At 39.3% G+C, this 23530-nt stretch overlaps 4 protein-coding genes across 5 annotated transcripts; 1 reads left to right on the top strand and 3 right to left on the bottom strand.

Annotated features, from left to right (window-relative positions):
• Positions 1–1880: 1880 nt before the first annotated feature.
• Positions 1881–3093, bottom strand: apoc1 (apolipoprotein C-I). The gene is made up of 4 exons (XM_030750185.1): positions 3003–3093; positions 2476–2545; positions 2239–2374; positions 1881–2147 (listed from the first exon to the last, which is right to left on the bottom strand). The coding sequence occupies exons 2-4, from the start codon at positions 2528–2530 to the stop codon at positions 2087–2089; spliced, it is 252 nt and encodes an 83-aa protein (XP_030606045.1). The 5' UTR covers positions 2531–2545; positions 3003–3093; the 3' UTR covers positions 1881–2086.
• A 4612-nt stretch (positions 3094–7705) lies between these two features.
• Positions 7706–9555, bottom strand: apoeb (apolipoprotein Eb). Its single transcript, XM_030749497.1, has 5 exons — positions 9468–9555; positions 9145–9210; positions 8898–9051; positions 8488–8775; positions 7706–8405 (listed from the first exon to the last, which is right to left on the bottom strand). The coding sequence occupies exons 2-5, from the start codon at positions 9185–9187 to the stop codon at positions 8060–8062; spliced, it is 831 nt and encodes a 276-aa protein (XP_030605357.1). The 5' UTR covers positions 9188–9210; positions 9468–9555; the 3' UTR covers positions 7706–8059.
• Positions 9556–14468: 4913 nt separating this feature from the next.
• Positions 14469–15899, bottom strand: LOC115794332 (apolipoprotein A-I-like). Its single transcript, XM_030749772.1, has 4 exons — positions 15810–15899; positions 15673–15724; positions 15328–15478; positions 14469–15180 (listed from the first exon to the last, which is right to left on the bottom strand). The coding sequence occupies exons 2-4, from the start codon at positions 15710–15712 to the stop codon at positions 14604–14606; spliced, it is 768 nt and encodes a 255-aa protein (XP_030605632.1). The 5' UTR covers positions 15713–15724; positions 15810–15899; the 3' UTR covers positions 14469–14603.
• A 2206-nt stretch (positions 15900–18105) lies between these two features.
• LOC115794333 (apolipoprotein A-IV-like) lies at positions 18106–19516 on the top strand. 2 transcript variants are annotated; one of them, XM_030749774.1, is made up of 5 exons: positions 18106–18163; positions 18250–18300; positions 18408–18558; positions 18656–19264; positions 19391–19516. In XM_030749774.1, the coding sequence occupies exons 2-4, from the start codon at positions 18261–18263 to the stop codon at positions 19230–19232; spliced, it is 768 nt and encodes a 255-aa protein (XP_030605634.1). In that variant the 5' UTR covers positions 18106–18163; positions 18250–18260; the 3' UTR covers positions 19233–19264; positions 19391–19516. The 2 variants fall into 2 exon arrangements, with proteins under 2 accessions (XP_030605634.1, XP_030605633.1); XM_030749773.1 differs by lacking the exon at positions 19391–19516 and having other exon boundaries at positions 18656–19366.
• Positions 19517–23530: the final 4014 nt, after the last annotated feature.

The following is a 23530-nucleotide window of genomic DNA, read 5'->3' as shown; positions in this document are numbered from 1 at the left end:
CATTTTTAGTGTAAACTGGGAGCAGGACGTTCAGATAGATTCACATTTTCAGCCAAGCAAAGCATTTCTGTGGGCAGAGTCCACCATAAAATCAATTTTGTTTGGCCAGTACAGAGTATGCTCTTGCAGCTTGCTCTGTATAGAAACAGCTCAACACTAATGTTCAGATTATGTTTCATAACCACACTGTACTCACAAACCGGATCTCACAGCTGTCTAAATATGCTGGATCCAGATTCTGTTGCCCTTGTCTTTAAATTGCTCTGTGTTAAACATCTGGACTGGGCTGCAAAGTAAACAAAGTACACGTGTGTCCCTCAAAGAGGCTGCAACTTTAAAAAAAACAAAACATATCTATTACAATGCAAAAACTGCCAGTTTATTGGGTACAGCCAGATTGTTGTTATTATTCAGCATTGCTCTAGCTTTTTTTGCGATGACTTAAAACTCAGGAAACTACACAAAACCCAGCAGTTTCAGTGATTTCATATTTGGCCACTTTCAATCAGTGCACCATCTTTTCCTCTTTAAAAGTATAGTGGCTCTCTGTGTCAGTAGATGAAAGGACTTGTCAGATAGCTGGTAAAGAAGCAGCTTTACTTGACATAATCTTAAAGTGAAACAGATTTCATAATAATTTCAAACAGGTGATATTAATTGCATGCCCTGTCTGCACCAGCAGCTGACCTCTGTCATGCTGTTCTCTTCACAAGAAATGGAAATGAGTGAACTGGAGCAATTGGTGAATTATTAACTCATTATAAACAGTGGCTTTATCGCAGGGGTTGTGAAATGCAGGAAGAGCAGCCATGCTGGCACTTGACCTTTGGTGAAAATTATTGACACAAATGAACTATTATCCATTAGATGCTGCTTGATAGTCTTTGACAAAACTAGTCCGATTTTTGGTGTCCATTCATAAAAGGGTCACCCTGACATAAAGAGATTACTTACACAGTGTGCCTAGACCTTCTATACCTACTAATGATAGGTTTTTGCAGAAGTACATATGACAGTTGTAAAGGCCTGGTGTCAGGTGGTTCACAGATTTGTTTCTTGATATTAGAATGGCCACATAATGAATATTTACATGTTATCACAGGGGTTTCAGTGTCAAATAAAGCACATTTATGTAATGCTATATAATATACAAAACTAATCTGAGCAAACACATTGAAATGATATACGTCAAAGTTGAGCCAATCGGTTATTTTGCTCCTTTTTGTGGTTTAATTTTAATTCTTTTTTTGAAAATAAGCTGTTAAAACAGGCATAACACATTTCAACATCAAGGAATACAGCTGAGCGAATGATTAATTTCCAACTATTAAGTGAGACATTAATGTTGAATAAAACTATCCAGTTATGATGCTTAACTTTAATTTCAGGTGTTTGCTTATCACAGGAGCACTTCTGCCCTTCGTTGGTCTGTGTTTGAAGTTTAAGCTTATGTATATTGATTCATTCATCAACCAAACTTAAATATTTCTCATGTCAAATATTGAAATGTGATTAAAATGTGATTAATTTCGATTAATTAACTACAAATTCGATTAATTTTTTTAATCGAGTCCCACCCCTAGTATAAAATGTGCGAGAATGTGCAAAGAAAAATCCTCTGAACTTCATTAACATTAAATAATTTCATTTGTTAAGATGAATCAAATCTTTCAGGTTGTTGTTGTTGTTTTTCCATGGAGTAAGAGTTTAAAAACTTAAAGGCAGTCAGGATCCAATCATGTCCGTGGCACATGGACGCTGTACTGTTGTAGACAAGAACTTTTTTTATTTCTAGATGTTTATTTCATATTAAATAGATTACATTCATTACAGAATTTCCTATTTTCTTTTCTTTGGACACAAATCAAGGATAACCAACATTTCATATCTAAAAATATTTATGATTTATTTATTGCACTTTTTGAAAAAAAAAATCTCATAAAAGATTACACTCTTTACAGAGAGGTAACAATTATTTAGCCTGTGCAGAGCAACGTGATATGTGAAAAATTTGCCTCCCCCGGTCAGAGTGAGCATCTTGCTGGAGGGCTGGTTGCAGGCTAGCGACAGGTTCCTGTCCACTTTTTTACTGACTAAGCTCCCCGACCTTGGCTTTCATCTTCTCAAAGGCGTCCTTGAACCAGTTCCTGGGTAAAATAATCAGGTGTTACACAGACTCGAAGTATGCATATGGATATATGTAGCATAAATCTGCTTATTTCCTGTGCGTGCCCCTACCTAGCGTTGGTTCCAAATTCGCTGTTATGTATATCCTGGAAGGTAGTCTTAGCTTTATCAGCAATGGACCGGCCAAATTCAGTTAGCTTGTCACCAAACGCGGAAAGCCTCTGGTCCACGGTCTCCTCCTGAGCCTCTGCAGATGGAAGTGAAAATCAAAGAGGGAGGCATTTACATGGCCTGAAACAAGAAAGGCACGGCTGGAATCGGATATGTTAAAGGCAAACAGTACCCCACCTGTGTATGCCACAAAAGCCAGCATCAGCACAGCAACTGCAAGGTACAGTCTCATCTTGGCTGTAAATCACTGACAAAGAAAAAAAAAAAAGTCAAATGCTTAGTATGTTTTCTCTCACAGTTGCTGATGATCAACGCTGAAAATGTTCGTGTTTCTTTAAAAATAGCGCCTCCATACGTCAGCACCAACGTGACTGGACAGCTCCCTCTAAGTCTCCTGTGTTAAACCCACGTCGTGATTAATTTACAGTTTGGTTGCCCATCAAAAGCTTTGCTCTCGATTTCTCAGTTTTGATTTGACAAACTTTACCATCTTATCGTTAAAGCACATTCGGTCATGATACTTATTATCAACTGTTATTTAAAAAACAAACAAACAAACAAACCAAAGGTTGATGTTTTGGATAAACTGGCTTCCTGAGAGTAGTTTATGCTCTTTGTCATTAACCTACAAGTTTAGCGAATGTTTAATAAACTTTCAAAAGATTCTTTTCCAGTCTTAATAGTAATAAAAATGAAAAACATACCTGTTTTCCGTCTCAGAGGAGAAAAAAAAGTGCCTTTCAAAGCGTATGTGCGTCCCGCTTTATAAGCGCGCTCGGTTTTAGGAGAGTGACGCAAACAGCAGACAACACGTACAAATGGTGACCTTGAGCTGTGTCTGTCCCCTTTATTGACCAGCAGCGATGTTGTCACACGAAGAGATGCTGATTATTATAGAGACATGCTCAGTTTCATTATGCTTTTTATCATTGTGCTCCAGCACGATGATAAAAAATAACTCTAGTTTACAGTCATTAACCGCAACTGAGTAGTATAATGTTTAATCATCATTTATATGCAATATTCGCAAACACAAATAGGATCTCGAAAGACCAAAGCGCAAGGAGACATGGGGGGAAAACACGTGCAATATAAATATCTGAAGGGGGGCGGGGGGGGGGGGGTTGTTTTGTTTTGTTTTTTTTAACAAAACAAATCATGAGGATATTAATGTACGTGGTTGCCTAAGGGATCTGTGTTTATCCCTCAACAGCAGTTCAGTAGATAAGGTGAGATATGATGTAGAAGAACATAGTTCATCAGTTATATAATTATTAGTAATTGACCCCTATTTGGAAGCTCCTTTGGACTTGAAGTTCTGGCCAAGGTTTAAAAATGTGTCAAAAAATAACTGCATTTATTTTATTTATTTTGATTTTAATGTAAGGTGACTAGACTGCAATGAATATTGAACTGAAATTTGTTTGCTTTGTAAACATGATGCACATTTTTACCATTGGACACACTGTCTCTTCTTTTTGGTTGTTTGCCTTTTGAAACTTCTATTATATGTTGATGCAGGAATTTAGCAGTTTGACTGCATATAAATATTTGCAGCACAGGAAAATATTTTTATAAAAGTTTCACTGTATCTCATGCATACTTAATAGCATTAACTTTGTTTTTTTGTTTTGTTTTGTTTTGTTTTGTTTTATATGTTTTAGGAACATTATAACTTCAATAAAATTGGTATTATACATTATGCTGAATTATGCAATTGCTATTACTGATATATTAAATAATATTTTAGAGAATGGAGCTAACCTTAACTGCTTTATGTACTGCTGAAAAGATTACCACAGTGAATAAAGATAATGACAGTTTTTATGTACATATTACAAAAGTCATTCATACTAATTTGAAATGAGTGATGAGCAAAAAGTTAAATTTTTTCTCAACCACTCTCGTCTGTTTCTATTGTATAATGTGTACAAGGCAGCTCTCATGTTGAGGCAAACTTTTTTCTGCAGCTGCAACTTTTTTCTTTTGTGTGTGTGTTTAATTGGGTTTTTTCAGCTACTCCTTTCTTCAGACTGTTGCTGCTACTTTTGATATCTGTCTTATGCAGACCTTCCTTTGCCTAAAAGAGGAGTAAGTGGACAAAAGTATATGTGGTCTAGATTGTCAGTGAGTTTTCAATGGAAAAGCACTACAGCTAAAAGAACTACAGTAATTTCTATTGCAACTGAGACCTAAGTTAGAGCCAGGAAGTCTGCATCTAACAATTCAAAGACCTCATTGCTTAACATTTTTGTTTTCACAACAAGCAGTCTGATGCAAAAGGCCAATGTCCATTTGTTGCTGATGACCTGGCCCTTAAGGTGTTACTGCTATGATGAATGGCCTAATTGACTTCAGTGAGAATTAACATGCCTCAGCACTGCCATCGCTTTTGTAATGAAGTGGCTGGTGGGCTTATTTATGAACTTGAGCTTGCGTGCATAGAAATTCCTCTTGAATAATTGTAGGAGGCATAGGGCGTGAAAGCGCATGTCTTGTGTGCTCTCAATTTGCAATAACAAGCTTACAGGAGGACTGTTTTTGTGTTTGGCCAAGGCCCCTGTGGGGACTGATGTTGTGTGCCAGTTCTGAAGAGGGTGGAAAGGATGATGAGAAAAGTGGGGGTTTTAAAAGGAGGCAAAATCTCTGCGGGGGTGTTTCAGGGGTTACTAGCAGACATGGGCTCGATAGCACCTGTTTATAGTTGGGGATTTTTTTTCTTTTTTTCTTTGTTCCTGGGCAGTGCTCAAAGTGCAGACACCCTGCAGTGGCAGACAGAGCAGAAATGCTGAAGTAGCGGGATGCATGCAGTTTTCCTGTTTTTACCATCCATGACTGATCCTTTAACACAGTTAACATTGCAGGAGTTTCACTTGTCTGTTTCAAAATAAACTCCAGTTCCTGAAAGAAGTGATTTCACAGGGGATAAACACTTAGTCATATCATTAGTCACTCTTTTACTTTACATGCAATGCCCTTCAGCACAGATAGAAATGGTAAACATGTTTTGTAGAGAAAAGAAACAGCGTAACAGACTAAATGAATACATACTTATAAATCTAATCAAATCCAGACCGCATACTACTCTCGGTATAAAAGTGGGGACTATTTTGAAAAAAAAAAAAATTCAAAATTTTCCTGATGGTATACAGTAGAGAGCTAGTCAGAAAGAAAGGACCAGTGTTCTCAAATGTCTCCCATTAGATTCCAACCTTTGGTGTGGTGGGAATGTGGACAAGTCTTGTACTCCTTGTCACCCTTTAAAATCGGTTTTGCAATCATCAGTCATATGATAGATGTTTTTGTGCAATGTTTATTGTGTTTCATTATTCCGGTATTGCTTTTAATTCCAGGTTGCATGCATAATAATCAAATTTTTGTCAAATAATGTGAGATTTCTTGTATCTCAACAGCACATAAAATTAAGTTGGGAGCGCTGGAATCAAAGTTAAGCCTAAAAATGTGTGCTCTTGAAGCATTGTTTATGTTTCTTTATGGAGCACATATGGTTTACTTATTCTCCTAATAAAGAAAACACAGCTGCATCTTTGTGCTGCCTGGATTCAAGTGGAGAAGAAAAGATGAACAGGGGACAAATGGTGTCCCCTACTGGCCTCCACTCTGAACTTCAAAGAGAAAATCATGCTGTGTTTTAACAGCCATTTTTAACCTTTTTCAATTAAAAGACAGTTTTCACTTTATGACAGCTGGGGCTACCTTTTCTCCTTTGAATGGTGCAATGTGTGAGAAGTTTAAAAACAATAATTCTATGCTTAAAATTCTTTTTCACCACTAAAATTTCCTGCTGAATAAAGTTTCTGTTTGGAGACAAAATAATGGGAAAGGTGGGAACAGATCACCTCATGTCAAGGAAAAAAAGCAGGTTTCTGTATATATATTGAAATACTGTATTATATAGTCAAGCAAGAGTATACAAATGCATTGCTTATCAAAGGATCTAAGTCAAGATAAACCCATGTTTGTCAGTTATCACCACAAAGATACTTTAATTTGTGGCACAGAATGTTCCCAAATGCCTGCTGGGATCAAGAGAAAGGAATCTCAAAGGAGATGTTAACAAGTTTGGACAAGAAAAGGGTAGGCTGAGCGATGTAGGGGGTGGCTGCACAAGGAAAGCAAACTGAATAGTACAGAAGTTTGGGGTGGAGTACAGGTACAGAAAGGGATCATGGCTTTCATTTAAAATGTATCTTTTTATTGCACTTATCCTTCATGATTGCTTTGGAAGATGTAGGTAGGGAGATCTGGACCCTATCCCTTTTGATGCTAGGTGAGAGGCAAATACACCGAGGAGAAGTCGGCCATCGATCACAAAGTGGACAAGTAGAAACATACAAGTTGTTGTGCTTCATGCTTTCCACCAATGGGCAATTTAGAGTAGTCAAGTAACCTAATCAGCATGTCTTTGCTCTGTGGGAGGAAACTGGAGCACTCAGAGGAAATTTAACCATGGGGAAAAGGCTAGAAAGACCCCGGCTGGTCTTTTGAACCCAGAACCTTTTTAGTGTGAGGCAACAGTGCTAACCTTGGCACCACTGCTTTATATAAGCCATTATATAAATACCCCCCATGGTCTTATGTAACACTGCCAAATGTAAGAATGTGACAGCAGCACAGGGGAGCTTTACATTTTTTTAAAAGGTGCTTGGGTTGATAATCTTACCAGTGAAAACCTAATAGACTTCTATTCTTGGGTTATTTTAGACACATTCTACTTTATAACACCATTGTGTAATTATGTAATCAAGCTTCCAAGCATTAATTGCATCTCTTTGGGAGGACTTCAGACATTTTATACATTCTAACACCGTAGTGTGATTATGTAAAATAGTGGCTCACCAACAGCTTCAGCCGTGTGGAGACTTCACGTATTAGGTGTAACTGAACCTAAAGTTAAATAATAGATTGCTCTTTAATGTTTGATAAGAAAAACAAGCAGTGAAAATAATTTTTTTTTTTAGGTTCTTTATTTACTCAGCACTGATCAGCACACTGCAGTTAAAGGAAGTGCACTTACAGAGAGCAGCATGGTGGGCATACAACACGTGAAACACAATGGACACTTGTGAGGAACAGACAGTTGTTACATTTTGCTCACTGATTGTCACACATCAATTTCTCTGCAAAGTACAACAGAACAAACAATAAATGGGCACTTTTGTGTTTTTGCTGGTTCCGTATCACTTCTACAGGAAACTAGGTAGCTGTGTTTTCTTTATTGCTCTATGTGAGCTGGCCATTTAATCATCATCATTTACGGCATTTGTTGAAATGAAAGACAATGGTGTTACAAGCATTTAAGGATAACGGGGTGAAATCTCAAGCTTAAGCTCAAACTCAGCAATTATGACCAAACAAAATGTAGAAAATGAATACAAAACTTGTGGGATAGACTGATAAATCAGTGAATTCAAAGTAGAAAGGCAAAGGCTATTTCAAATAATTGTCTTCTGTTTGCATAATAAAGGTTGTTATCGACTGTGGTGCTTGTGTTCACTGATCAAGGGAGCCAATAAGAGAATAAGAAAGGGTGACTGTGCAGAAGAAAGAACACACCTGCTGACTGTTCTGCACCTTATCCTCCCTTGTTTCTCTAGTCAACCCCCATATCCTGAACACTAGAACACTTAGTGTAGAGATCAGCAACTCCTGACTTTCCCCTTTTCTCATTTTACCTGGGTGTAAATAAATCAGCAGTGTAGCCATTCCACCAACCATCTACCACCTTTAGAGTCTCTCTTTATGCAGTGGTAGACTCCTTCACCCTGTCTGCAATCTCCTCAAACTGCTCACGGATCTTGGTGGCGTAGGGGGAGAGCAATTCTGTCAGCTCTTCAATCTTCCCCTCAAGGGAGGTGCGCAGTTCCTGGGCAGTGGCCTCCAGCTGAGTCTTGATGCCCTCAGCCTGGGTCTCCAGCTGCTGACCCAAGCCCTCTGCCTGACTCTTCAGGACAGCAGAGATGTCACTCAGCTTCTTATTGGTATTGTCACTGGCCTGCTGGACATAGGGCTCAACATGCTCCTTCACTGTATCCAGGTTCTGAGCAGCACGGGACTGGATCTCACTCATGTAGGTGGTCACAGTGCTTGAACAAGAAGGGAATGGATACATCAACATTCACATTTACAAAATCAAGAGAAAATTCTGAAAGCATCCATCCAACTTACTTGCGAATCTCCTCAGTGTCCTTATTCAGGCGCTTCTGCAGCTTATGGATGAAGGTATTGAGGCGGCCGTGGATATCACCAGTGTTATGGTCCACCATTGCCTGGAGCTCACGGTGATACTCAGTACCACGCTCTTTGGCATCCAGCATGTCCTTCTGCAGTCTGTTGATCAGAAGCTGAATGTCTTGAGACAGCTGGGCAGTGGAGGTCTCAGTGTAGGGGACCAGCTTGGTCTGGATGTTATCTTTGTATGTTTCCAGCTCTGCCATGGTGGCGGTGATCAGAGTGCTAGAAGCAGAAGAACAAAAAAGGATGGCAGGACATGAGAACAGTGCACGAATGAGAAATTTATAAACAAATAAAATGCTGAAACAAAGGAAAGTATTGATAAACTGCTCAACTTCACTCACTCTAACTCCCTGCTGAGCTGAGAGTCCTTGAGGTTCTGCACAACTCCATCAGCATTTTGGCCCAGCTCTGCGATGTACTGCCAGAAGCGGTCCACAGTTTCCTCCCAGGGGTTTTTGGTTGCTTCAGCTTGGCGAATAGCACGGGCATTGCAGCCTGTAATGGGCACACACAGGAAGCATGGATAAATAGAGTAACTCATATCTAATAAAGCATAATACTGTTATACTAAACCAGCAGTACACTTACCAGTGATGACTGCCAGAGCAAGGATGAGTGCTACAGCCTTCATGGTTGTTAGACAGACAGATACACCTATGAAATACATAAGAAAAAGTCAGAAAATCAGCAATACAATAAAAATTCTAATTTGCATTTTCCACACCTGAATATTACAAATTAAGACATGAGCTGGCAAAGAAAAAACGCGATTTTTTACATTTTACACACACGTGCAAAAAAAATAAATAAATAAACTCACAGCTAATAACCAAAGTGAGACTTCTAATTTCTAAGAGTACCGAAAGAGTAGTCAACACGTCTCCCCGCTCTTTGCTCTTTGTTTCACTCACCTGAGAGGTTGAGCTTCCTCCGTGTCCCTTGGATGGTGACTGAGGGTTTTTATAGTCCTGGGGAGGCTGGCTCCGCGCGTGTTGCGCAGACAGCAAATGCTCTAGCCAGGGCGCGCTCACGCGATGATGATGACGATGATGATGATTTGTCTGCCGAGAATGTTTTCTTCAGTGCAACGTGCCACCGAAACCGCGACCGTTCTCAACGGTGTCCTTCGTTTGGGGGGGAGAGATTGAGCAATCCGGTTGTCACAAGAACAACAGGGTGAAAGTTCCATGTTCAATGTAACGATACGTGAAGTGACGAGACTTTAACAAGAATATATCATTCATGCGTTACGGTCTAACATCCAGACGAACAAAGAATAGCGTGATTTTAAGTAAAAGTTTCTCCCTCGGTGTTTTAATGTCATTACGGGCAGTGATGCGATGGATTATCAGTGTGAAGTTGAACACAAATAAAATTATAATCTACATAATGCACCTTAAAATGTGCTATAAAAAATACTAAATGTAAAATTACTTTTTTAAACAGATGCCTGAATAACTAAACAGGCTGTGAGCATGCATAAAAAATAAAAGTTATCTGGTGGTGCTTATTTCACAAAGAAATGTGTTTTTACTGTAATTTGCCTTCAATTTTTATGATACTATTGCCATCTTTACTCAAGGAATTGTTTAAAAATAGTTTATTACCACTGCTTCTCATGGTAGGTTTGTGTCAGTTACAGATGCCTGAATTACTTAGCAGGCTGTTCACAACTTTGCATGTTTTCTCTGATCGTTATCACCAATTGCTCCCTGAATACAAATCCTCTTCTCTTGGCTCCAGGATGTAAAGCAGTCTTTCACACATGCATTTCAATCTAAATACACTGCCAGCATTGACACCTCACCTTTTCACCCCTGATAGACATGCAACCCCCAAAACACACATGGCACATCTGCATAACAATCTCACTCTTGTTCCAGTGAGCACAGTATGTGTGATTTTACCATGTGCATATTATATGTACCAAATTGTATTTTTTATATAACGAAAAAAAAAAAAAACTCTGCAGATGCACAAAATAAAGTAAAAATCCAGTAAGTGCCAGAAGGCGTTTCCACAAGATGGGCATGTTCAGACTCAGGGGCACTCAGGTAGCCTTCAACAAGCCCACTGTACAAAAGAAGGATTACAGGTAATAAATCCAAGGAACAAAGTGAGGACATTAAGCAAAAGTTGTCAATTATACAGGATGCAGAGATAATAAAACACCTCGGTTTTATGTTGAAGGTTTTCACACCCAATTGGGTCCTGAAAATTTCCAGTATTCTGAAACTGGTGTAAATCAGAGGAAGTTGGATGTTGAAAGAAGTTATTACCCCTGCTCGTTAAACAGCAAATATTTGTTTAGTAGCAGGACAGAACTGTCAAGAGACATGGTGCATATTATTCTTGCATCCCCATGAGGCAGACCTGTTATTTTTTTACTGTTATGATTAAAGCTTTAGAAGTTTTTTGTTGTTTTGACCCTGAATTATTGTTACCGTCTGATAAAATTCAAATACTTTTGAGTAACAAGTTACAGTCTGAGTCCATTCTTGCCCATGTATAATGACCTTTGCCCTTTAGGACTTGTCCTCTTTGTTGTCAATCCAACGTGTTTTTCTCTATTGTGATTCTTTGTAGCACAACCTTACACAGGGCCAAAGTTCAAATGGGTTGGCGTGGTCAGGTAATTATTTTGTGTACGTGATAACATTACAGCAATGATAACCCAGAGGTCAGTCTCTGTGGAGGTATTTGAAACATCCTTTGTTCCCTTTAAAAGGTAAGAACAATGAAAGGAAAACAGTTATGAAACTAGGACTCTTTTGTTGCTGTTGTTGAACTCAGTGTGTTTAGATAGAACTGTGTTAAAACAAAAAAACCTTTGATAGTTATTCCACAAAAAAAGTGCGTAGTATGTGCTACTGCATGAGGTGTGCCAAAGTCCAAAATACTGCATGTTCAACTATATATCACAAGTTCAACGCAAATGATAATGATGATTAATTCAATTCCACCATTCTGCCTGCAATACTGTCAGGCAATGCCCTTCCATTTGGGATCTTATTTCCATTTTTAGAAACATGCTCAATATGTTGTGTGAAACACTTGTCAGCATTAGCTACTAAGATGTATTTTCATCATGTTGATTACAAATCTTATATTTTTGCAGAAAATCTTGACCACATGTGTAACAACAAGCAGCCAGACTGAAGGAACCCAGTCTAACATATCTTTGCTGTGCCATCAGGACAGAGATCAGCAAGACAGACAGAGAAGTGAAACAGAGAGAAACAAGAGGAACTATGAGGTAATACAATAAAACATCTGGCACAACCATGCTGACTGTAACTGCTTCTCCTTTTGCTTCACAACAACAGATGATTTGAACTAAAGTAACCCTGTTGTTCTCTTGAATATAGTTTAAGGAATCTGACTCTTGGTTGGGATGATCTCACTAAACAGGCAGTCATCTGGTTAGATGAATCAGTGAGGTTACTGCAGTTTAGGTCCGTTTCCCTGTAAAGCCACCCAACCTCAACATCCATGACTTGAATCCCAGATGGGGTCACTTTGTGGCAAGTCATAACCTTCTCTCTCTGCCCTTGTTCCCTGTTATTCTCTAGACTGTCAAATAATGAAAAAAAAGAAAAGAAAAAATATATATAAAGGATCTAAGACTGAGCGGTATCAACTGATTGGAAAATATGTGGGAGTTCTGCTGACTCTGTACGTAGATTTCTCTGCACAGAACATGATTGATGCATGCAACAGCAAATTTTCTGTAACCAAAACTAACCAGAAGTCACATCACAGACTGCTCAGAGAGGGTAAGCCAGCAGTGTATCATTTCAGGCTAAACACATAAAGCCTTATATGTGGATCCAGCTGTATTTACAGCTGATTGGACAGCAACATGTTTTTCTTTGGTCTCCTACAGAGGAGTCTGATATTATTTGGAAATAGGCTCATTTACATTACTGGCCAGAGAATTCAATTTTCACACCCGCATCAGAAAGCAGGACTCTAGCTTGTGCCTGTTCAAATGTGAAATGTCTTCAACATGAGCCTGAGTCCCTGTGATGTGGAAGACATCTTGCATTGTTCCTTTTCCGAAGACGCCATGATCCAGTGACGTCAAGGACTAGAGGCCAGTGGCACTGATGTACTGAAGACCATGGACCCCCTCCAGTTCGCCTATCAGCTCCGCCTGGGAGTTAAGGACACCATCATCTACCTGCGAAACCAAGTCTTCACTCACCTGGATAAGCCATCCAGCACTGTGAGGGTCAAGTTTTTTGACTTCTCGAGTGCATTCAACATTATTCAGCCTGCTCTTCTGGGTAATAAGTTGACAGTGATTCAAGTATATGCCCCCCTTGTGTCCTACACTGTCAACTACCTGTACGCCTGCAGCACTGTGTGTCTGACAGAGTACTTTGCAACATTGGAGCCCCACAGGGAACTGTCCTGTCTCCCTTCCTCTTCACCCTCTACACCACAGACTTTAACTACTGCTCAGAGACCTGCTATCTTCAGAAGTTTTATGATGACCGCAATAGTTGGCTGTATCAACAGGGATGATGAGGGGTGGACACTTTAGAGGACTACAAATATCTGGGAGTGCACATTGACAATAAACTGGACTGAACTAAAAACACTGATGCTCTATTCAGGAAGGGCCAAAGTTGTATCTATTTTTTGAGGCACATGAGGTCCTTCAGGGCTATGCTCAGGATCTTCTACAAGTCTGTGGTGGTCAGTGCTATACTCTGTGCTATGCTGTTGCATGCTAGGGCAGCAGGCTATGGGTGGCAGATACCAACAGACTCAACAAGCTGATCCACAAAGCCAGTGATGTTGGGGGAGTGGAGCTGGACTCGCTGATGGCAGCGTCAGAGAGGAGGATGCTGTCTAAGCTGCAGTCATGTGCAAGCATGTACTTTTTAGAATTACACAACTTTCCATGTTTTTTGTTGTCTGTGTCCTAACTTTTTTTTTTTTTTGTGGGTTGCTGTCATCTGATTTAAAGTGAACAAAACTTAAAGTGAGCCAAGAGGTCAAAACATTTCTTTGTTTTCTCTCATGTTGTCTCAGTTAAATATTCTTAAAGTTTTGCCTTTTTCTTCATTTTCATATTTTTTTCTTAACACAATACAAATGTTTTAATGTCTGTGAGAATAATACGTTAAACTTTAAATTGATGTACTATCAGTCATAATGAAAACTTTGAAATGTCTGTTCTTGGAGAGTTAACGGTGTGCAAAGCCTTTGGCAGCTGGGGTAGAAGAGAGGAATGTTGTTTGCCACTGGATAAGGCAGCGTGGGAGCAGTCTGGCAGCAGGGATGGAGGCACAAAAGGGAAAACAAAGCAGGAGCTGGGATGTGTTTATCAACTTCCAGACTTGCAGAGACAAACCTGAACATGCCCTGTCCAATACCCACAACTGTACCTCACAGGGGTGCGCCCGGGGGGAGGACCAGCTTTTGCAAGCAGCCAGTGAACAAACAAGGAAGCTCACCCACTGATATTTTTTTTCCTAAATTATAATGTAAAAGGTTCCTTCCAGCTCTCCATGTAATGCAGCCCATATCTACAAACACAACTTAAGAATATGTAGATATTTCTGTAATAGCTGTTAATGGTAGGTGTTCCATCCGGTCACAGCTGATGAACATAGCTGTTTGAAAGCTAACTTTTATGAACCAGAGATCTATCACTGAGGTCTAGCCATTTTTCAAATATTTCATCTTTTTATTTCTCATGTTAATTTGAAAGAAATATTGATATTTTTCAGTTGTCTAGGTCTGCAGTTCAGCCTTATCCCCAGTTATCAAATATCACCTTGACATAAAGAAAATAGGCTCAGAAACTCAAGTTTTGCTTTCACTTTATTTTCCATAACATAGGAAGAGAAAACAGTTTGTGGTCACAGACCAACACATATTTTTTTGAAAGTTTCAACTTTTTTTTTAACAATGTAAATATATCAAACAACATCTGCAGTTTTGTTATTTTCTTGTTTTGTTTTGTTTTTTTCTCATTAGAGAAATTCTTCACAAGCACATCATTTTTTGTTACATGTGAGGTAGATGTTGACTTAGTTTGCTTTAACAAAAGACTGATAAAGGGAAATGAGACGAGCCTGGAGGTCCTGAGCGTAGGGGTCCAGCCTTTCCCTCAGCTCATCAACGTAGGGGGTGGCCATGTCTTTCACCTGCTGGGCTCTCTGTGCAATGTGACTCTGCACCCGCTCAGTCAAGGGGGTCACTTTCTCCTTGAAGTCCTGCAGATGCTGGTCCACCTTCTGCTTCAGGTCATCAGTGTAGGGACCCAGCTGAGACTGCAGATTCTTTACACTCTCCTCCAGGCTGGTTTTTAGCTCCTCGCTCTTCTGCATCAGGGTGGTCCTCAGGGCCTCAGTGTCCAGGGAGTCTGCATAGGTGGCCACCTCCTGTTTGAGCTGCTCCACTCTCTGCTGGACCTGGGTCTGAATGTTCTCAGTGTAGGGCTCAAGCCTCTCCCTGACTGTGCCCAGCTCTTGGATCACACGATCTCTCAACACATCAGCCTCTGTGGTGACTTTGGTGATCAGGTCCTGGGCTGTAGGTGGAAGCTGCTCTTGAAGGGTGACTGCATATTTGTTAGCCATGTCAACACTTTCTGTCAGACGGGCACTAGATTAAAAAATTTTTTTAAAAGTTGACAGTGAAGAAAGGGCAGGGCAGTGACATTTCAAGTTTATTTTTGAATATAACAGCTAATACTAATCAGCTAATCATTTTTTTTCTGATAGCATAATTACCAAGTTTTGTATGACCTACCTGACATCCTGTCCAAACTGAGACGTTCTGATCATCTTTATGGTTTCTTCAGCTGTCTGGGTGGCTTTGCCAACATAATCCCAGAAGGCATCAGTCACCACTTCCAGCTGTGGCTTGGGTGCATCAGCATAAAAAAGGTTGGCATTGCAGCCTGTTGAATGGAGACAAGAATGGATTCAGAGTAGTGCAAATATTTCAGCATTACACAGGTTTTGCACATTGCTTACCAGAATGTATAGTTTTTATCTTGAGCAGAGTAATTTCTATTATGTAAATATATTTTCTCATGATTCAAAATTTACAGTAGAATACTGATGTTTTAAAAAAAAAAAAAATCATACTCACCAGTGAAAACAGCTAGGACGAGCACAGCAAGGACCTTCATGGCTCTTAGACACTGTAACAAGAAAAGACCGGTTAGTTAACGCAGCATGTTAACAAAACAGTCAACAAAGAAAGTTTCTCTTAGCTCGCCACCTTACCGGAGTTTGTTAGTGTATCTGTAAGTCCACTTGGTAGTGCTTGTACTCAGCCGGTGAGGCTCTGAGGCTTATATAGCAAGGCAGACAGCAGAGATCCCAAAGTCCAAGCATTAGTGCCTTGCTGTCACCTTGCCTCACCCAGCTATCTCTGCTGACATCTTGTGCCTGATAATCCATTCAGCACGCCTACTTTTACACGAATAGACACTGACCATATAGCCAGGTGTGATCATCTGCCAAGTCTCCATTAAAAAAAACCAAAAAACCAAAAACAAAAAGCAAGTTATTTTGCAACTTAATAAAATATCTAAATACTATATGTGCATAATTTACCACTGTTAGAGAGGTGCCAAATCTAACCTCCAGTGACCCTCCCAGGTCAGTCTGAAATCACTTAGCTGATAGGTTTTTTTTCTCAGTCACTGATAACTCTCTTTGTTGTCCTTCTTGGTTGCGTGTACAGTAGGTATTTTATTGTCTCTTTGAGTTTTACATTTTGCCAGCAACACAGCTTCTGTGTCAGGCCAGCGTTCACCGGTCCTGTGTGTAAGTCTGACCAAAGGTTGGCAGACTCAAGCACTGTCAGCTTCTGAAGGACAAAGTGGCTGCTGTTTCACACCAGACGTGTCATAGTCCAATTCTTAGAAACCACGTTTTAAGTCCTGAACTTTTACTTATTCCCTTTTCTTTGTTTTATTTTGGTTTATTTTGTCTTTCTCAAGGAAAGATCCAATGCTGTGTATGAGACTTGAAGCTCAAGTCAAAGTAGCCTCAATAATCACTCTGAGTGCTGTTTATATATATATATATATATATATATATATATATATATATATATATATATATATATATATATATTTATATATATAGTACTTTTTTCATCTTTTTATATAAAAAGATGAAAAAAATCATAAATGAAAAAAAATCCTACATATTATTTTCATTATTACACCACTTCCCTGCCATTTTACACATTTGAATGCATAAATGACCTTTAACATGTCCCTTGCAAACAACATGAAAACCTGGGTCCCTCCTGTCTTGTATCAACTGTTCAGGCTGCTGCTGCTGCTGTAATGGTGTGGAGAATATTTTCTAGGCACACTTTGGGCCCCTTAGTGTAAACTGGGCATCATTTAAGTGCCACAGCCTACCTGAGTATTGTTGCTGACCTTGTCCATACCTTTCCCATGTACCCATCTTCGGATGGCTGCTTCCAGCAGGATAACATGCCATGTCACAAAGCTCAAATCATCTCAAACTAATTCCCTGAACGTGACAGTGAATTCAGTTCACTGAAATGTCCTCCATTGTCATCAAATCTCAATTCAATTGAGCGCCTTTCGGATGTGGTGGAATGGGAGATTTGCATCATGGATGTGCAGCCAACAAATCTGCACCAACTGTGTGATGTTATCATGTCAGTGTATCTGAGGATACATTGACATGTCTGAGGAATCCAGCACTTTGCTGAACCTACGCCATGAAGAATTAAGGCAGGTCTGAAGGTAAAATATTATTTGGCATTAAACATAGATTATTAGCCCTTACCAGATTATTTTCATTCAGGAAATTAAATATCAACCACTGTTTTTGAAACTGAAAGCAACACACTTCTCTTTTTAAAGCTTGTAGATTTTCAGTAGTCCTATGGAACAGTTTATTATGCACAACATTGCGTACATATCTAATAGACAGGACTGATTCACAGAAAATTACTTTTTGTATGCTGTGTTTAGTCACTGTTTAGTGTAAATATGTCAGATATGTTTCAACTCCTGGTAATAATGCTCACTTATTCTCATGACGACAATTTAGGCCATTTAAGAGAGCTGAAAATAGCTTTTGTTAACTCTCCTAGCAGAGTCTCTTTATAATGCAACATGCCCCAAAATCTAAGTGCTAATCTGACAGTAGCTTAAAAATAATATACTTATGAAGTCTTAATTCATATTGACCCTAATAAAAAGTCCACTAATCTTAGCATACCAAAGTTATCTGAAGTTATCTAGAGACTGGTAGTGCTGAACTACGTGGAGAATTAATTAGCTCATGATACCCTAAAGATTATAGAGAAGGGTGAAAGAAGAATTAATACAAGTGTTTTTGTGTGGAGTGAGAAATGTATTCATATTAGGAGAGTCCTAAAAACCAGAAGTGCTTTCACATTAGTATCCACAAGAAACAGTAGAAGCGGGAGTGGGGGGAGGCTGCTGTGACAACATGGCAAGGACTCCTGGACTTTGTGCTCTTGACTATAATTGTCATCTGACATCAGTATATATACACGGAAACACCGCTCTGACACTCTCACAAATACACTAACCCTTAAGAGATACACGGGCCCAAAGCAGGTGAGAACCTCACTAGTCAAATCTAAATGTTCTGACCTTATTAATACTGCAAACTGAAAAGTTCATCAGACTGTGATGTTTTTCAGCTGTTGCAGTCATGAAGGTTTTTATGGTACTAGCTGTTGCAGTGCTCTCTGGTAAGTTGCAAGCTTTTTGATTATAGCTTAAAGCTAAAGACAATGACGAACCATAATTAACTGAAAACCTGCACTGATTTCACACCATATCTGTCTCCATCCACCAGGCTGCCATGCCAACCTCTTCTATGCTGATGCGCCCAAGCCACAGCTGGAAGTGCTGACTGATGTTTTCTGGGATTACATTGCTAAGGCCACACAGACGGCTGATGATACACTCCAGATGATAAGGAAATCTCCAATTGGACAAGAAGTCAAGTAAGTTCTTTGACACACTGTACTAAAATGACTGGCCCTATGTTACGGGGTCATACAAACTGCTGATTACCTAGCAATCATTTTGTCTGTCCTCTAGTGCCCGTCTGAAAGAAAGCGCTGACATAGCCAGCAAGTATGCAGTCACTCTCCAGGAACAGTTTCGGCCTGCAGCCCAGGACCTGATCACCAAAGTCACCACAGAGGCTGATGTGTTGAGAGAGCGTGTCACGCAGGAGCTAAACACAATCAAGGAGAAGCTCCAGCCCTACACTGAGAACATGAAGGCCCAGGTCCAGCAGAGAGTGGAGCAGCTCAAACAGGAGGTGGCCACCTATGCAGACTCCCTGGATTCTGAGGCCCTGAGGACCACCCTGATGCAGAAGAGCGAGGAGCTAAAAACCAGCCTGGAGCAGAGTGTAAAGGATCTGCAGTCCCAGCTGGGTCCGTACACAGATGACCTGAAGCAGAAGGTGGACCAGCATCTGCAGGACTTCCAAAAACGTGTTGCCCCCATCACCGAGCAAGTCCACGTGGCACTGAGTCAAAGAGCCCATCTAGTGAAACAAATGGTGGCTCCCTATGCAGAAGACCTTAAAGAAAAACTGGACCCTTATGCCCAAGACCTCCAGGCTCAGCTCATGTCCTTCTACCAGTCTTTTGTCAACACAAATTAAATCAACCTCCACCTGCTTCATCATTTGCTAAGATCCCAGACTCGCTGGTCTACCTCTGTTTAAAGCATGAAATGTAATAAATGAATATCTGACTTTTACTGCTAGCAAACCCTAAGCATGTTATTTATTGATAAATAACATGCTTAGGGTTTGCTAAGCATGTTATTTATTGATAAGTGCAAACATTCCAAAGCAAACCCCTGAACTTACCAAAAATGTAAATATTTAGTTTTTATTATGTTGTGAAGTTTAAAAATGTGACTTTTTTGTAATTTCTGAAATAAATGCATAAATCTGGAAGCAATTTAACTTATTTTGTATCATCTTTTCTCTTATAAAGAAAGTCACAAAACATGTTGTTCCAACACGAACTCATCTGTTTAGAAAAGTATATTGAAAACTTGTTCTGACAGCAGACAGCAGTGAGTCCCTGTGTTTGAGTGATGCACAAACACATGCAGGGACCACATTGTGTGTGTGCGTGTGTGTGTGTGTGTGTGTGTGTGTGTGTGTGTGTGTGTGTGTGTGTGTGTGTGTGTGTGTGTGTGTGTGTGTGTGTGTGTGTGTGAGAGAGAGAGAGAGAGAGAGAGAGAGTGTGTTTCTTTTGCTTTTTGTTCCAGGAGGCAAAAAGTATTTTGACTCTCATGCCTTAACATGTCCTGGCTTCTGTCAGCTTTTCGTCTCCTGGTTTTCCCAGAGGTAGACTTCTTGTCAATGCTTGCCATTAAAACAACACATTATATGTGTCAACAGCGAAACCGAAGAAACCATTGCTGACCAATGTGATGTAATAATCTAAGAAGCTAATCTGCTGGATTTAGGATTTATATTGTCATCAAATTTGATATATTTTGCATTTATTGAAAACCTGTGTTTATTCTGCTTATACACATAACATTTCCTCTGTTATAAAGTCCCCTGAAACTGTGCATCATCCTGTTGTTGTAAATATATAACGTATGACCTTATCCCTCTTATCTTGCCCCTACTGACAGTGCCAGCATCCAACGTGGAGGGTCAGAGTCCAATAACAATAGTACATACACACACAGCACACATTAACCATACCTGTTTCCTAGTTACTTAAAAAAATAAAAATAAAAAATTAATAATACACAATTGCTATTGTTTTTGACTGATTCAGTGGGTAATGTCCTTGTCCCTAGCATTCACTCTTTCCTTAATGCAGTTATTTTAAAGCATTACATTCCATGAGACACAAACTCTTCAAATTGCTGTAAAAGCACTGTAAGGCTTTTAAAAGGCAAATCTGATCACAAATGTTCATGTTTCAGCCTGTTTTAGACCTGATTAGCACTTGTGTGAGCAGCAAAGAGCACTATAGATTACTCTCTTATCAGTCAAAATGGCCAAAAGGTATTGTTAAAGAGCCTAGGCTTAACGTCTGCTCCATTCAAACTCTACAACACAGACCACTGAGGGGAGGGGTACACATTGTTTGACAGAAACAAGGATTTTTTTTTTTTTTTTAACAAGACGCATCTTGCGTTTTACACCACAAAGCAAACAGAAATCAGGTCTTGTTTTGATGTAGATAACAGGTTGTTACTAGACCTTTTCTTCTGGTTTGACAAGCAGATCAGTGCCACCAGTGATAAGATAGGTAGGGCATGTCACTGGATCATTATAAATCCTCTCAGGCCATGTTGCTTGTTTCCTCCCCCCCATCTGAATATGGTCTTGCTTTAGAGCACGATTGTTATGAAGAGATGTTCTTGACAAGAAAGGGGAAGGAAGGGGGGGGGGGGGGGGGGGGGGGGGGGGTTGCAGCCTATCCCAGCTTAAGCTATTTAAAATCTGTTGAAATTGGCTCAAGAAAATTAGTCTATACCTGTGAATAACCACAACTTTATTAGTTTTATGTGAGTTTTTCCATCCCATGGTTTTTCAACCTCCAGCTGTACATTTGCAGGAAAAATTTTTAGATCTCTGGAATTTTTTTAGTCCTGCACAAGTATGTCCTAAAATATAAACATACTTTTTTCTTTTCTATTTTTTTTTTTCACAACTGCTAAAACTAGATCAAGGGAAATCATTATCGACTCACAGTATTTTTCAGCAACTGCAATGGCCTATGCAACCCGTAAACGTGTTTTCGGTACTAAAGGTCACACTGCCATCCAGTGGTGAAACTGATACAAACCACTGTAGCTGTCAAAAAGCTTTATATCAATTTGTAATGCGAGTAAAACTAATTTGCATTTAAATATGTTAATTGAGCTGGCCAACCTTTTAAAAAATATTGTGTAAAAATGTAAATATATATCAGTAATAAAGCCCAGCCTGTTTGTAGGAGGAGTTTAATTATTATCAACCATGATAATAAGAAAAAAGCAAAAGGTTTCCATGACAATTAGTGGCTTAAACTATTTCTGGCAAAGACTATGAAGATGAGTTTAATATTTTAACTCCAGCTCCAAGTACAACAGCTGACAGGTACAGGTACAGTCTTCTCAAATAATAAGAGAAATTGGAGTGAGGGAGTGCAGGCGATCCCAGAGTCATATTTATTGTATTCAGGACCCAAAAGCAAGACTCAAAGATAGAAGCGGGCGTAACACAAAACAAACCTTTAATGGAGGTACACTAGGAGAGAAACTAGACTGGAACAGGAGCAGAGAACAAACACAGACAGCACAACAAAGCAAAACTGAAGCTATTTATACACACAGTCAGACTAAGTGTTAATCACAGGAACTGGAAACATTTGGGTGAAACACTAGGAAAATAACACAAGGAACTGTACTTGATAAACCGCACCTGGAATACAAATGAAAATATACAGGAAACAAAACTCAACTGAGCAATAATGATAAAAATATGAAAATAACTAATTTAAAAGCTCTAAATAATGACAAAATCCATAAATTCCAACAACACAAGAGCACACAATTTAGACACCACAGAACAAAGAATTACAAAGGACAAAAAGGGAGACAGGACTGTAGACACAGAGGAGACTAAGTGGGAAACAGGAGGTGAAGGCAGAACACAGGAGTAAACAATTAATGACTGACCGGTTAAACAATCAAGGAATTGAAGACAATCACAAAGGAAGGAACATTAAAGAAGTAAAACTAGAATGAGACACCACAGAAAAGTGGCCTTTACAGTAAACAACACAGAGACACTGACACATGAAAGACATACTAAATATGAATGAAGCAAGAGGAAGATTGGAGCAAAAGGAAGTACAAGTAATGCAAGGTACAAAACCGGGAACACTTAACCTTCAAAATGGAGCAGGTAATAAAAGGCAAACAGGGATGACCTACAGTGAATAAAAAGACAGAGGCAAGGGGAAATGGATGAGAAAAAGATGAGAGAGTGAGGAAGGAGTGGAAAGGAAACAATGAGGAAACTAAATGCACTAGAAAGACTAATGAACCAGACTCAGCTTAGTAAATCTGGTCCTTGGTTTTTCCTCAATGGGGCATGTTAACTTGATGCCACAATCACAAAAAAGCACTGATAAGAGTGGAAAGCTCTGTGGGTGCTCCACTAACAGTGCTGCTAATATCTAAGCAAAGACACACAAGGAGGAGGCTTTACAGATGCATTTCTCTCTGGAACCAGCACGACCATTCAGAGAGGCAGCTGAAGGAGAACAGATATGCTTTTGATATAAAAGCAAACTCCTCTGTTAAAACTTAGCCGGGACTGTGTTTGGTCTTGTAGGCAAAGACAGTTTTTCTCTTTTCCCTGTTCCTTTCTTTCGCAGTAAAAATCCTTAGTATAAAATGTGAGACTACTGGACATAAAATGGCCAGTAGAAGGGGACCTAAGAAATTTACAGCAGATTCCCCAATTGAAAATAAAATTTTTATCTTTAAGTAGTATCTTTTAGTAGTTATGAAATGGAAGGGTTTTTTTTTTACCTTGATAAAACAGTCCATAAAATGTCTCCTACATGGCACTAACTAAAGAGAAAATTATATATTCCCCTGTTGTCCAAAGTTTTAATTTCATGATCCAAGGGCAAAAGTTAAAAAAAAACAAAAAACACTCGAGTTAAGTAACTGACAAAAAAGAACTAAATTTGCACAACTATTTATTAATTATGGAAAAAATATCATGGCTATTTATCAGTGTTTATGTCTAAAGATACAACAGTTAACAAGATAAAGTATGGCTTTAATTCAAGCTTTCATTATACATTCTGTGTTTAGGCGGAAGACACACACACATACACTAAACTGCAATAGAAGAACTCAACTTCTCTGCTCTCAGGTTGCAATGGCACAGTAATTTTAATCAAATACGATCAAGGAAAGATT

The sequence above is a fragment of the Archocentrus centrarchus genome, chromosome 16 (genome assembly GCF_007364275.1).
Source record: "Archocentrus centrarchus isolate MPI-CPG fArcCen1 chromosome 16, fArcCen1, whole genome shotgun sequence".
In the NCBI taxonomy this organism is placed as follows: Eukaryota; Metazoa; Chordata; class Actinopteri; order Cichliformes; family Cichlidae; genus Archocentrus; species Archocentrus centrarchus.
The sequence above is the reverse complement of the archived record's forward strand: the minus strand, read 5'-3'. Positions and strand labels throughout refer to the sequence as shown.

Bases quoted from the DNA above. Each gene is read 5' to 3' on its own strand.
- apoc1 (XM_030750185.1), bottom strand. From the start codon at position 2,530: ATGAGACTGTACCTTGCAGTTGCTGTGCTGATGCTGGCTTTTGTGGCA. The intron at 2,375-2,475 runs GTGGGGTACTGT...TTCCATCTGCAG, and splicing joins GGCTTTTGTGGCATACACAG to AGGCTCAGGAGGAGACCGTG. The intron at 2,148-2,238 runs GTAGGGGCACGC...TATTTTACCCAG, and splicing joins GAATTTGGAACCAACGCTAG to GAACTGGTTCAAGGACGCCT.
- apoeb (XM_030749497.1), bottom strand. From the start codon at position 9,187: ATGAAGGCTGTAGCACTCATCCTTGCTCTGGCAGTCATCACTG. The intron at 8,776-8,897 runs GTGAGTGAAGTT...TTCTGCTTCTAG, and splicing joins CAGCTCAGCAGGGAGTTAGA to CACTCTGATCACCGCCACCA. The intron at 8,406-8,487 runs GTAAGTTGGATG...TTCTTGTTCAAG, and splicing joins GACACTGAGGAGATTCGCAA to CACTGTGACCACCTACATGA.
- LOC115794332 (XM_030749772.1), bottom strand. From the start codon at position 15,712: ATGAAGGTCCTTGCTGTGCTCGTCCTAGCTGTTTTCACTG. The intron at 15,479-15,672 runs GTGAGTATGATT...TCCATTCAACAG, and splicing joins CGTCCTAGCTGTTTTCACTG to GCTGCAATGCCAACCTTTTT. The intron at 15,181-15,327 runs GTAGGTCATACA...TTTTTAATCTAG, and splicing joins CAGTTTGGACAGGATGTCAG to TGCCCGTCTGACAGAAAGTG.
- LOC115794333 (XM_030749774.1), top strand. From the start codon at position 18,261: ATGAAGGTTTTTATGGTACTAGCTGTTGCAGTGCTCTCTG. The intron at 18,301-18,407 runs GTAAGTTGCAAG...TCCATCCACCAG, and splicing joins AGCTGTTGCAGTGCTCTCTG to GCTGCCATGCCAACCTCTTC. The intron at 18,559-18,655 runs GTAAGTTCTTTG...TCTGTCCTCTAG, and splicing joins CCAATTGGACAAGAAGTCAA to TGCCCGTCTGAAAGAAAGCG.